Consider the following 14,555-nt stretch of genomic DNA (forward strand, 5'->3'; position numbering starts at 1 on the left):
TTTTCTTGAAACTCTGTTTTATTGCTCTCAGGAAATTGTTAAGTTCTCTGTATAAAACATGATCATTGTACTTCATCATTTCTTTCAGGCTTGTATCAATGAATGTTTTATGTGCTTGCAACAATTATCTCTTTATAAGTATATCTAGGACAATGGATGAAACTATATCTCCATCTACTATGCAGTGATGTATAATGTCAACTAACAAATATGTTTACTTCCCTAATGTTATGCAGTGACACTCGTCTCCGGGAAAACTTCAAAATCGTGTCCTATCTATATTGAAATTCCTAAACCTTACATAATTATGAAAGCTATATCAAACAATCATATGATGAATAATGCCCGATTTTAAATAAGTATTGATCAATAATTGTATTTTTACAAATTCCTATGATATTTGGAAACATTATCACAATACGCTGTGCGAACTTGCCCACAATGCCGCGTTAGCGAAGCCGCTGAAGCGATCGGATTTTTTTTCTGTTAGGATCGGAGGAAAGACTTACGCAAACTTATCACTTCTAAATCAATATGCAGAAAAAAATCTCTTTAAAACTAAAATTGCATAATATATTTAATATAATTTCATTGTAACTTTATTTTATGCGGATTTAAAAATCTACCACTTATTAATTATTGCGATATAGCCACCCTTCCCACAATTAATTACCACCACCAGCCTACCACCTTTGATAATGTCTATGGGAAGATATGTCATCAAACGCTAAAATCTGTTGTCATCTGAAGCGTAAAAATATGTGTGATATCTTATGGCAAACGAAAGAAACGGAAATTATAATTATATTACTGAAAAGAATCAAACATGTTATACTGATTACATTCTGACAATAAAAATCCCAATATTTACATATAAGTCATCGCAATGAGATCGTATAACTATAAAATTATTTCTGTGAGTTGTAACTCTTAATAAAATATTTAACGTGAGACAGTAGCGATATTTGAAACCCTGCTCAAGGTATTGATATTACCTCACAATAGATCCTTTTCCCCCGTTAATTATAAAAAGTGGGCTTTGTTGATGTCATGAAGCCCCGCTCTCAACAACACTCGCTATAAAGATACGGGATAAAGTATATTCTTTGTTTTAATCGAAACTACTGCTGTACTAAATTCTTTAAGACAGCATGAGATAGCAGTGCACCGTTGAGTAGCCTACTAACAGTGTATTGCTGTTACTGATGCCGTTCGTGTGGTATAAAAAATAATTTAATTAGGAATTATTGTTTACTAAAAACAGATACTTTTGAATATACTCCTCAGGTAAATTTTAATTAAAAATTAAATTCGATACCTACAGAACAAATGATAGTAAGCTATGAAACAAAATGGAATTATTACAATGAGGTGGTTCCTGTAAATTGACATTAAATAATGCTTAATCAACCCAGTCCAAGAAACAAAACGGTACTTTGGGATTATACCGACCACACCAGTATGAAGAACACAAAAATAGAAATTTATAGAAACAAACATGATAGAACGAAAAAACAACTCTTCAATTACAAAATTACAAACTTACAAGCATTTCCAGGTATTGTGATCGGTATTGTTGTCGCTGTTATCTTATCTTTCTCGAGAATCCTGATTACGGCAGGCCGCGCGGCATCACGTGATTTGCACGGTACATCATTGCCTTTCCATTACAATTCAATTTATATTTCTGATTAGCCCCTCTAGAATTTGATATTTTACTGATAGGTACTATCTCGAGGGATGTTTTTTTTTTCGTCGACATCCGCGCGGGGCAGCACCTTCGGTGCTGCCCCGCGCTGATGGCCGGAGGCACTCGCATTTTGGGTGGCTGAATGTGATCAAGAATAAAAACAAGTTTTGAGTGTTTTTTTAATAAAAAGTTTAGTTTGGTAAATGTTTGTTTTTGTTGAATTTTTGTGTTTGGAGAAATGTAGAGGTAAAACACGGAAGTACAACAAAGCGATGCACCAGCTGAACGGGCGGCGAGACTCTGCAATCACGTTATCTACTAGACGCTCGACTTTGACCTCTGTCTGAGGATGGGGAGGTGTTTGCGATAAGACAATTCCTGTTTTATATTGACGAAATATTGTTCTACGCTAATCTAGTAATCAGTAGAAACGAAATGTGAAATAACGATTCATGTCTGGGTGTGGTCGGTATAATCCCAAAGTACCAACAAAACTATTGATGTGACAACGTCTTAAATTAGGTTGCGGCTCGGAGTCACTCATGAAAAAGTGTAACGCCCGGTAACGTTACGATGCCCGTCCAGTGGGTCCGCCGCACGGGATAAAGCAGATAACTATGTTTATTCGTGAAAATGTGGAGTGCTTAGATTCGTCATTTACAACAACTACAACAATAAAGGTAAATAATTGTACACTGATATTTCATTATCGTAAACTATGATTGATTGATTAATATTGTTAGATTGACACAAAAGTTGAGAAACTGAGTTTATAGGTTATGTCATACTATTGACAAATGTTGATAGTGTTAAGTAAATTATTAGTTTAAATCACTCTGCAATCAATCGTAATTCAGTCGATTGAGAAGAAACAGCGCGTATTGCTAGTCAAACATTTAAAATAACAAATTATAACCTCTAACCTGTCATAACAGTGCGACCAAACAAACGAACTAAACCGACCAAATCACCACGCGCGGAGTTAGAATTTAACTGTGTTTAGCAAGAATTTCAAATTCCAATTTTAGTAAATGTTTTATTCAACTTTACCATTTACAATAACAAATTTTAATTAATTTCAAATTATGTACAATGTTTTAGTAAACAAAATATATTTCTATAGTTAAAATTTGTGCAATTCTTATTTTCATTCAATTCCTTGTTCCTATTGTGCAATTTAATAATATTCATATCAATAAATATTCTACCGAGAAAAAGACGTTGTCACGTAAAATCTTCGCCCGTAAAACCGACTTTACAGGCAACCATAATTTTTTTTTATGTCGAATGAACGAGGAAAAGACAATATTACAAATAAAATACACATCATTCCAGTTAACAGAGCACCATTTTGACAATTGAATTAACATTCTATTTAAGTTACCATGCTGATTTTAAGATAAAACTATTAATTAATTATCAAGGACACAAGAGTGTATTTTCAAAATACGATCAAAGTAGTTTTCTTTGTAACTAAAATCATTGTTGCTGTGGCAGAGAATGGCAGTTGATAGCCATTATTAGTGAGTCGATGAATGGGCAAAATGTCAAACATCTGCTCTGGTATGTAATGTATCAAACCTTGAGTAATGTAACGTTTTGTTCAGTAACATTTTAATGTTAGCAATATGATTGGCGGGTTGTACTCTGTTGATCCTACGAACCAAACAGACGTCAGCACTATATTACCTAGCTTCAGTTCTTGCACTCTCCTTCCAGAGAGACTTCTGAATGGCGCTACCTAATTCCTAGAGACATGGCGGTCTTAATGTACAACAGTAACTGTGTCTTGTTTAAAGCTTTAATTTCAAAATAGTCATAGTTTTAAACAGTTTCATCAATACGTGTAGAAACTTTTATTTTTTTCAAAGAAGGAACCTCTACATCTATCTTTTCACAAACTTCTTTTTGCAGACTTAAAGCTTTTGTTAAAAGAAGTTTAATTTCTTTGAGATAAAAGATTACCGAAGCATTTTAATTCCATGCATTGCTGTCAAAAGGTCAATTTCCACACTCTGAAGAATTCTGCTTACTTTTAAAATCAGGAAGAGCACTGAGAGTGATTACCAAAGCCAACAAGAAATCGAATGTCTTCAGTTTATGCAATAGTCCACGGTTTCTTATTTTCACTTCAGCATTGTTTGTCGTTGATATGATTTCTTGTAGAATATTGACAAGAACAAAAAAGATATATTTTCACAGACTTAACAGCCTTTGTCCTACAAGCTCACCTAATTGTAAAAAGGGACTTGGTCTTCAGAATTGTTAACATAGAATTAGCTTCTTTTGCCATTGTTGTAAACATATCATGGTGTAGTGTATAAAGAAAAATTAACGCCTGTACAATTAAAAAAAGCTGAAATCATGCGATTTCCTTTACTTAAAGTGCACACAAACATATAGAAGTTACAGAAGACCAATCAGTTTTGAATAATTTACAAGGACTTCGCTTAGTTCCCTAACTTTTGTTTGGTTAATTTCTGCAAGCAGACAAATCTTTCAACAGGTCAGCTATTGGCTTCATCGAATCACCTTACAACTACCGAAATTTGTTGATTGTGTCCCAAATCTGATGTTTCAATGACTATTAAGGATATCGTTATCCCTTGCACAGCCTATACAATATTCCTCAAAATAATGTGAGAGGCTTTTATCACATCGTTTTGTACTTGGTTACTGGTGTATAAGGCGTTTCGAGGCGATTCCTCTAAATGCTGTCCCATTACGGCATCATAATACTTCAGGATTTCGACCAAACTTAAAAACAATCCTTTATTAATATTACCCTCATTTCCTCTATGTCCACTAAACAAGTATCCGGCTTTAGCTAAACATAACACAATATCAATAAGTCTTTCCAGTATACTACGGTTGTTATTTTTCAGACTACAGTTTGGGTAAGACCTCCTTATTTTTGTTTGTTGAGCAAAACATCGATTGATGAGAAGTTTTCTTCATTAGAAGATGAACAAGTAAGCGATTTTGAACTTTGACTGTGGCACGTTAAGGCATGAATCATTGGTAGAAAAAAACGGCAATGAAGACAAAAACTGAATCTGGTGTGGTACTGTACTCAATTCAGTTGTAATATGCATACCAGCTTCGTTTAAAACTTCTTATTTTTCGTAAAAAAATGCTAGAAGACTATACATTGAGTTTAGATTGATATGTGCCGCGAGATAACATATCTTACCTTTCGATTCTATTCGAAGGAATTCCTCGAATAGAGCCGTCACGGTGAGGAGATATTTTTGGCCCTTAAGATTGATGATGATGGTTCATCCTGAATTGCAGTCACAACGGTGTTATTATCAACATTAAAACGTGTCTCTCTTGAACAGGCAGAAAGACTTATTACCACTAACGACAGATTTGTCAGTTATTGGCACTTTTCGTATTACAAATTTGTTCATAACACTATTTTCCATCATCTTGGCATTTTGTAATGAGTAAAAGCACAATATGCACTGTTTTACTATAACAATAATATAACAGTCTCACCACGCATAATCACAAGTGCACTCACTGCACAGTAGTAAACAAGCAATGAAGTAAGAGCTGCGCTGTTACCCTACAGTGAGAGTGAGAGGAACAAGGGAGGGAAGTGTGCGAGGTCAGCTGTGTGTGTCAATTGAGCAAGCAGTTGCTCGACGGACGGCAGGGTGGGCAGCGCGCGGGCCCCAATCTAGCGCCATTTGATCACGTACGCCATGCAAGTGGTGGCGAGGAGGGGTGGTAGGAAATATGACAGAGAGAAACACATTACAAACATAACAATATAAATAATATTAACTTATTAGCATGTGCACCTGTGGCACTCCAAGCGCACTCCTGTGAATATTTCTTGAATATAGTATGTATACATACCTGAATGTTTATGTCTAAATCTTCACAAAGTAAATAGTTTGTATGCAAAATAATAAATTCAAATTGTAATGCGTTATAAAAGATTGTGGTATTTCATTGTAAACATATTCCCTATTGCGTACTAAAAATTTACGATTCAAATAGCTGATATCAAACAATCTGTAATATGAGATGTCGTATTTATCATATATTCTATACGATTCAAAGTTTTATCCATCAGGTGGGTTTCTGTAATCTTGAATTATAGTGAGCTTATCTAAAAATAACTCAAAGAAAAAATATACACTAACACTGCGGCACTGTACACAATTTGTCAAATAGTATTGATGGATGAATGCGTAAGATCTTGCATTTTCTATGGACTTAACCGCATCGGACATAGTCAATTTGTTATAGATAAAATAAACAGCAGCTATAGCAGGTCACAAAAAGTATGATGTAAGTAAGTTAAATTATTTTGAACTATTAGAGTACTAATTTACGTTGTAAAAAAGAAAACAAAATGGGATTCTGTCGTCAAATAGACAGTAAAAAATAATTTATTCCTTGTTTACATTAATTCCCAAAGCCATCCAAATAATTAAAAAAATCTTACTTGGAATGATCCCATATAATAATTACTTATACAATACCACGCAATACAAGTTTTAACATTCTAATATAGTTTCAAGGGTATTTAGATTTTGATACTGGCAACCATGATTTCATTCGGTTCTAAAGTTCCTTCTGCTTCTGCAATCTGCAATGAATGTGTTGAGGTTGGGTGGTAGAGTGGGAGGTTGATTGAGGAATTGACATAAGATGGCCGAATTTATTCGTGGTGGTTCGGGTGTTATCATTCAAAAAGAAAAATTGCATGGTTCTCCAAGTACCGGTAGCGATGAAGGGCACGATGGTGCTACGGGTGAGGATTTTGACCCATTTTCGGGTGATCAAGACGAGGGGGATGGATCCAATAATTCAATGCTTGTTGCTCCACCTGAAACTCAGTAAGTACCATTCAGAACATAAACACTGTTTTTCTGTAACTCTTTTCAGTAGAGTGAGTCATAGTATATTTTAATCACAAAAACCTTATTTTATTTTGTGTTGTCGAAACTTTGGTATAAGGCCTAATTACATGTTAGATTCTTTAATTTCTCTATATTTAATTTAAGTGAAATACTGATTTTATGAATGTGTTGTGAAGTGGTTTTATTGACTAATTATTTGTTGTAAATTTTTAATTCTTTAAGACCAAAAATGAAAAAAATGTTGCAAAGTCATGATGAAACTATGAGGTGATAATACCAAAATACCAATGAAAGAGTTACTGTGGTAATTATCATATTAACCGCCGGGGCGGAAAAATACGAGTTTTGCGTTCTTAACTTATTGGAATCGTCTTATCTAAAAAAAAGTATAAGGTTTGATGGGGTGGAAATGAGAAATAACGAAGTTCTAGAAAATAAAAAATTAAATAACTTTCCAGTAATATCTCCATGTTCTACATCCACGTCTAGCGTCACGTGACCTTTTGTGGCCAATGATTGAACCTCGTGATGACGTCATCGGTTGCGCCGCCATCTTTGCAAACGTAAATGAGAAATTACAGAAATGAGCAGAATTTTGATCAAAATTAATAATGTTTTTCTTAATTTCGAGAAAAAAATTAATTACGAGTGCCTCCGGCCATCAGCGCGGGCTTCGGCAGCACCTTCGGTGCTGCCCCGCGCTGATGTCAATAAAAGAAAAACATCCCTCGAGATAGTACCTATCAGTAAAATATAAAATTCTAGAGGGGCTGATCAATAATATAAATTGAAATGTAATGCAAAGGCAATTATGTAAAGTTTAAAAACTAAATAAATCATGAAAAACTCAAATATATAGATGGATATTAACAGAGAACACTTACCATTAGTGTGTTGGCGGATATAGCTAAACAGCAGCAACAAAAAAGTGGTCTATCACAACGAAACGACACAGTCTCCCGGTTTAAAAACACCACTCGACCGCACACGACGAACAAATACACTCATTTTTAAAAATGCCCTGTTCTATTAAAAAAGAGATAATTTCGTTTCGGTTAAAACGTAAGCTCTTTACGTGCCCTACGAAACACTCCGACACACACAATTCACTAGGGTTGGTTGAACTAGTGGATGGTTGATTCATCATTGTAAACTCACTCACTCAATCCGACCTACTGAACACGATATCTTGTGTAGAACTGACCTATGCCCCGGACAACTCAGATAACAGGTATGCTATCAGGCTGCTATCAGTCTTGGCCGCAGATAATATTCAAGTAAACAGATTATCCAGACACAGCACACAAACTGAACATTAAAACATTAGAAACTTTACCACTTATCAATATACCCCCTAAAAATCATGTTATTTGTCATTTGCACCCCCTAGTACTATATATATTTTTTGTTCAGGAGGGTGAGCAGAATACGTTGGTAACGTCAAATTCGTGATTTGCCGCCCCGGCGTTTAATCTTACTGGTACCGTTACTGTATCCGTGAAAAAGTAAATAAATGACAGTTCTCAAAATTATATTTGAACTACACTTGATTGCCCTGCTTACAATTTGTACATCATATAATAAATCCGAAACAGTTTGTTCTTGTAACAGTATTAAATTTTACAATATTTGTGAGTAGCTATGGTAAACATTTTTAATTCAAATTGTGACTTAATGTGATAAGTTATCACCCTATCAAAGGGCCTACAAACACTACTCGAGGGCCTACCATCTAACCTGGGAGCCTATCGCCCTACCTGAAAACCAACCACCTCAAATGAGGGCCAACTGCCTTATTTGAGACTACCACTTTATCAAAGACCTTGCCATTCTGTCTAGGTTAATTGTTTTGTCATTTTTCCATTCACTTGCTAAGCATTTTCCTTTTGGAAAAACAACAAATAATTTGAAGTGGGTAAAGCAAATACAGCCCATATTTTAAAAACAATAATACGGTTGGTGTGTATTGTCAAATTTTAATAATTAACGAACTGTGTGTCAAGTGATACAAAATGTGAGTCAAAAAAGAGATGGCCTTACTCTGGATAATCCATTACTAAGTTAAGTGCAAATAAGGAGAGCAAACAAATGAAGACAGATTTTATTTTTGGCTACTCATATTTATTTTAAGAGAGATTTACTAATTTTTACCTTTAAGTGATTCCTCCTTAAATTTAATTTTAGTGAAAATCAGAAAATTTAATATAAAATACAAATTAGTTTTGTTGCATAGATGTATATCATCAGCATCTAGCATTAGGTGAAACTAGGGTCTGGCAATTGTGCCCAGAGTGTTAGTTGAATCATTTGTCCTCTCTTCTTCTTCTGGTTTGTAAATTTTAGGGATATGGTTTTTAATCGCAAAATTTGTTTGTCATAAAAAGTATTATACATTAACTACCAGCTGACTTCATAGGTACTTATCTTTTCTAAATGGCATTAACTTATATTTATGAGAAAAGAGATGGCTATTGAAAGATATCCCCATTTGAATTTCCATCAAAAATTGCATGATGAACAGCTAAAATATTTCAGTAGCCTACTTCTTTGTTTGCAGTTTTTCCACGATCGATGAAAACAGGTTTTTCCAATCATTTGCCATTTTTTAGTGCAACAAAAAAATTACTAAAACTACATTTCGAGATCTGTAATCTATTATTCATCTGAGGAAGTGATCAGATTGCAGATCTTGTAACGTAGTGTTACTGTTATTTTGTAACTGAACGATGGTAAGTGTGTGGAAAAATCCTGTTTCCTTTGTTTTAGTAGCACTTAAAGTATCTTAGGCCGGAGAGATGAATCCTAAAGTCAGAGTTTGTTAGCTTTCTTAGTGAGAGCACTTATGATGTAATATGGAGTCCTATGATACTTGTGAAGTAGAATTAGACATATTTGAGGAATATATTATTTTAACATTAATGCAAACTCTCAACACAATTGTAGATAGTAGCTTTTGCATAACAAGGACACAAAAATTTAAACAATACCAAGTATAATATTAATGATTAAGTTAAATCCCTAAAACAAATATCTGCTTATTTTGCGGACGACTTGGCTCTGTATTTGACTCCTGGTTTTCATTTTTGGACAGTATAACCTTAACCCATTACGGATCACTGATGAGGTGTGCTCGTCATGCAGCAGCCGGGTCTAACGGCACGATGACGAGCTCAGGTCTATGGACAACGGTCTACATTCAGAGTTTTCAAAAGTGTTATAAATATCCTACAGATCGCAGTTGTATGTTGAAGTTGAAAAATCATCCATATGAGTTTACTCTTTGCCTTTTAGCGATTCTGATTGGTTGTTATCCTCAACTGTTATTATAATAGTAACTAGTATCACATTTTATGGTATAATTTGAGCTGATTGGTATAAATGGAAAACTTACTATCGCCTGAACTTGACCGATATTTATTACAATAGTTCATAAACAATATATTGTATTTAATTATTTTGTTTTTAAGAATATAGATGGAGATATTTTTATAAACTGGAATCCAGTTCAATGTAGATATGAAGTGAATATACAATAGTGAGCGATACAATGTGGCGCACCATTGCTGTTTGTTCGGCCGCTAACTGGTGCCCATGCGCCAAAACAATACGATCCGCAATGGGTTAAATAGTATAGTGCAAGTTTTTGCTTCTGATCTCTGTTTGCTATATATATTATCCTGTTTCATTGATATAGTCTAAGATTTATCTCAACTTTTAGAAACCTGTGTTGTATCCCTCATTAGTGCAATACACACTCACTCGCCCCTTGATGATTCCTCATCCACAACAAATTGTACTTTATGTCTTGTGTATGGCTTTGTGATTTCATGTGCAGTGATTGGAGGCTCTTTACACTCCTCAAGTTATAGTCATGGAAGTAGGAAGTAATGCTTCATTGAATTGTATTATTGCTCGTTCTTCTTGTTTTAACCAAAATTTGATAAACCAAAATGTACGATCTATAGTAAAAGGCAAATAATATCGCCATTTATATTTGCAGTACATTAGTACGCTCGAAACGCTTGAAATTACTCGTTTCAGTAAGATATATGTTTCTCTAACTTTTCTGATTTGCACTCCGTAAAAACCTAATTTGGATTATTACCAACATTTTAATCAAAAGCAAATTGGTCCAGCGTCCTCAGATGAAGTGCTTATCAATGAACCACATTTCATTTATATAGATGAATATATATAAATAAAAAATTGTCTCTTTCAAAATATATTTTGTTGGAAATATTAGTTTCAGAATTGAGTGAAATGAGTGTTGGTATTGAGAATCATCGCTTCCATTGTACTGCAATGGATTAAGATATTTGTGTATTAAATATTGGAATCAGTTTACACTGAACAGCTGATCATATATTTAATAAAATATTTTTATTAATGTTTTAACTGTAATGCATTTCTTTTGAAAATTGTCATACCTTTAGAGGCCAATGGGGCGAAGCCCTGAGGTCATTCCTCAGTGCACCTCTAGAGATCAAGGCAAACCTATGTACCATTTTATAGCAGATGTCATTGACAGGAAGCTAAGCTTGTCAACAGCTAATACATTTTTATATGCTTGTATTTGGCTTTCTTCCAAACAAGGTTAAAGTGTTATGGTATTGTGAATAATGAATTGTATTTTATATTTTTTTTATAAACTATTTGTTCATTTCAGCGTATAGTATAAAATCATTAAAAATGGTACACATGTTAATTTTCTTGGAAATATTATTTAATTTTTATTATTTATAAATAATTATATGCTGTCCCATTCTTAAATGTTCTCTGAATATTGTTTGTTTGTGTTGGTTTTATTAAGTCTAAGACTAATTTATTTTCTACAAAATACTGCTTTTGGATAAACCTCGCAAAATAACAGAATTTTAGTCCTTTGGACATAAATTAAAAATAAATATACTATTATAGTTAATACTGAGTGGTTTGTATTATTTAACCCACTATTTTTTCAATTAACATCTAGTTTAATATCATAATTATATTCAGTACAAAAACTAGCATATCAGTGTTAAAGTTGTTCACTGACCACTACCTGTGTCGTAATGTTTACTCTTAAAAATATCTATACATCTATTGCAATTTATGTAAATATGAAATTATAAAGAACTGGAGGTTGTCTGCTTTTGATATTAAACATTATAAAATAGAAAACATATCAGATATTCTCTTCTAATGGCGTAAAGACATTCACAGGTAGTATAAAACAATATCTAACATGAGACTGGCACTATAACTTGATGTGATATTTCTTCTAATGGCGTAAAGACATTCACAGGTAGTATAAAACAATATCTAACATGAGACTGGCACTATAACTTGATGTGATATTTCTTCTAATGGCGTAAAGACATTCACATGTAGTATAAAACAATATCTAACATGAGACTGGCACTATAACTTGATGTGATATTTCTTCTAATGGCGTAAAGACATTCACAGGTAGTATAAAACAATATCTAACATGAGACTGGCACTATAACTTGATGTGATATTTCTTCTAATGGCGTAAAGACATTCACAGGTAGTATAAAACAATATCAACATGAGACTGGCACTATAACTTGATGTGATATTTCTTCTAATGGCGTAAAGACATTCACAGGTAGTATAAAACAATATCAACATGAGACTGGCACTATAACTTGATGTGATATTTCAGTGGGTGAAAAACTCTGGTTTCTAATTTTATCATTTTAACAAGTTTCCTCTAAATATAGTGATAAACAGGTAAAAAAAGACAGTGTGCCCTAAATAAGTTACCAGTTGTTCACTTCAATTACTATAAACATTAAAATATATAATACAAAGCAGCATATAATCTCTGTTTTTGCACTAAGCCAAAAGTCAAATAGTCAATCAAAGTTATGCTATTTACTACTAGCCTAGATTTACCAGCTGCTCGCGTCAGTAGTCTGTACTGAAGTTAGCGATAGGTGTATTACAATCGATACATAATGTTATAGGCTACTATGTTTTCTTTTTATATTAAGTACTTAACTGTTATGTACGTAATTAAAAATATAATTAATATCTCAAATTTCATGAATTGACATGAGACAATTTATATATTTTGTTCCCATAATGTCTCTCCTATTGTTTGTTTTCAAAATAGCGAGGTTTGAGATAAACATTCAAGTTATAGAGGTAGAATATGTCTTGTGGAGGTCAATTAAAAGAGTTTGACTTTTGGAATTATCCATGGTAATACTTTTTTCGAATTGGAAAGGTTTTCTCAAGGGTATTGGTAAAATTTCGAGCTATCGGAGAATTCAACTTAAAAAGGTTTGAGGTATTGAGGTTATACTTTATTTGTGAAAACCTTCTTAAAAATGGAAAAGTCATGTTAGTATGAAACTAATAATATTTGTATAAAATTTGGCAAAATATTTTTTAAATAAGCATCTTTAACTTCTCTGAGAAACGATATTCCATGAAAGAGAAATGAGTCCCTTTTTGTAGTGAGTCTCTCATATAACAGTAATATTGTATTTTTAATACTGTGTATGTCACCAGGTGGTACCACGGACGGTTGGATCGCTACACTGCCGAAGAGAGGCTATGGGAGGCATCTAGGATGGGGAGCTACCTGGTACGTGAGAGTGACCGCAAGCCCGGTTCCTACGTTTTGTCCTATCTTGGCCGCACCGGGATCAACCACTTCAGGTACTAGACAATCTCCTCATTTTCTATATTAGCTTTATTAGTTTATGGAAAAAGTTGCTTTTCTTTTATATTTTACTTTCTTCTTCTTCTTCTATGGGGCGGCCTACTGCCATGCACTTAAGCCTCAAGGGCCTTTTGCACACCCCAGAAGCACACCATGAGGCCTACCAGTTTAAGATTTCAGCAGTTCCACAAACTACCGAAAACAACCTATCAGGTCCTCCTGGGGATATTTACCACCCTTGTCCAAACTACCAAAGATGGCATACCGCTCCCTTGCTATCGTAGGACAATCAAAGAGCAAGTGTTCGGCAGCTTCATTCTGCTCATCACACATTCTACAGAGCGAATCCTCCTGAAGGATGCCGACTCTGTGAAGGTGCTTCCTCAGGTGACCATGTCCCGTGATCAGACCTATAACCCGAGAAGACATTGACTTACTTAGTGAGAGAAGGTCATACGCCACTCTGGAGGAAGGTGACTGTAGTACCATTCTGCTCATTCTCATGCCTGCATGCAATCTCTACCTTCTCATGTTCAGCTTGTACCCATTTCGAGACAGCCCTAAAGGATTCACACCTTGGAATACCGCAGATTATAAGAAGTGATAACTAATTTAGTATTTGCCCTTTATTAACCCTTTGAGTGCTGCGGCATTGGAATATCCAACGTGACGAAAACCTCATAAATTGTTGGTGTCGATTGGCTCGCTGATCCGTATTTTGGCAATATGTAATATGTAAAATGATTTATCGATTAATGATGGTTTATTGTTCTCTGCCTCATAAGTCTTCGAAATGATGTGATTAACTAAGGTGTTATGGTCAATCAGTTGATGAATTCATCAGATGCGGATTACTTGTTCAGCTAGTAGCACTGTTAACTTTGTTCCATAATTGTGTTTTGATACAAACAAATCACAAGGCAGTGTACATTTTATATTTTTTATTAGTGTAATAATATCAGTATTGACATTTGGATGTTTTGGGTGTAATGATGCATGAAGGAGACTATTTTGAAGAATTTCAACTATTTTTAACAATTTGATGAATAAATGCCACACAAATTATGAAAGCAACGACAAATCTTAAGGGAAAAATTTTAGTAGAAACGTGTATTAGACAATTAATACTATAGTTATACATTATATAAATAACAAAGTTAGCAAAAATTTTATCAAGACAAGCTTTTAGTGGTTAGTGTAATACGAGTTGGTATATACAAATATGGCTTAAGACCAAATGATTTGAACATATTAATAAAATTGTGTTTTATATTATCGTCATGTACAATATTTATACTAACCCTAGAAT

At 34.0% G+C, this 14,555-nt stretch overlaps 2 protein-coding genes across 6 annotated transcripts in view; one reads left to right on the plus strand and one right to left on the minus strand.

Annotated features, from left to right (window-relative positions):
- Positions 1 to 2,669, minus strand: part of LOC124366135 — a 45,737-nt gene extending 43,068 nt beyond the window's left edge. Inside the window, exon 1 of one of the 2 annotated variants that reach the window (XM_046822433.1) lies at positions 2,614 to 2,669. The gene's annotated coding sequence lies outside the window, so the exon portion shown is untranslated. The remainder of the gene's footprint in view (positions 1 to 2,613) is intronic. The other variant, XM_046822436.1, reaches the window with a different exon arrangement.
- Positions 2,670 to 6,308: 3,639 nt separating this feature from the next.
- The window catches only part of LOC124366136 (ras GTPase-activating protein 1), an 83,044-nt gene continuing 74,797 nt past the window's right edge, over positions 6,309 to 14,555 (plus strand). For all 4 annotated transcript variants that reach the window (XM_046822438.1, XM_046822439.1, XM_046822437.1 and 1 more), the window contains exons 1-2: positions 6,309 to 6,546; positions 13,093 to 13,242. In XM_046822438.1, coding sequence (XP_046678394.1) covers positions 6,359 to 6,546; positions 13,093 to 13,242 — 338 coding nt within the window. In that variant the 5' untranslated portion in view covers positions 6,309 to 6,358. The remainder of the gene's footprint in view (positions 6,547 to 13,092; positions 13,243 to 14,555) is intronic.

Source organism: Homalodisca vitripennis, chromosome 7 (assembly GCF_021130785.1).
Source record: "Homalodisca vitripennis isolate AUS2020 chromosome 7, UT_GWSS_2.1, whole genome shotgun sequence".
NCBI classification, from domain to species: Eukaryota; Metazoa; Arthropoda; class Insecta; order Hemiptera; family Cicadellidae; genus Homalodisca; species Homalodisca vitripennis.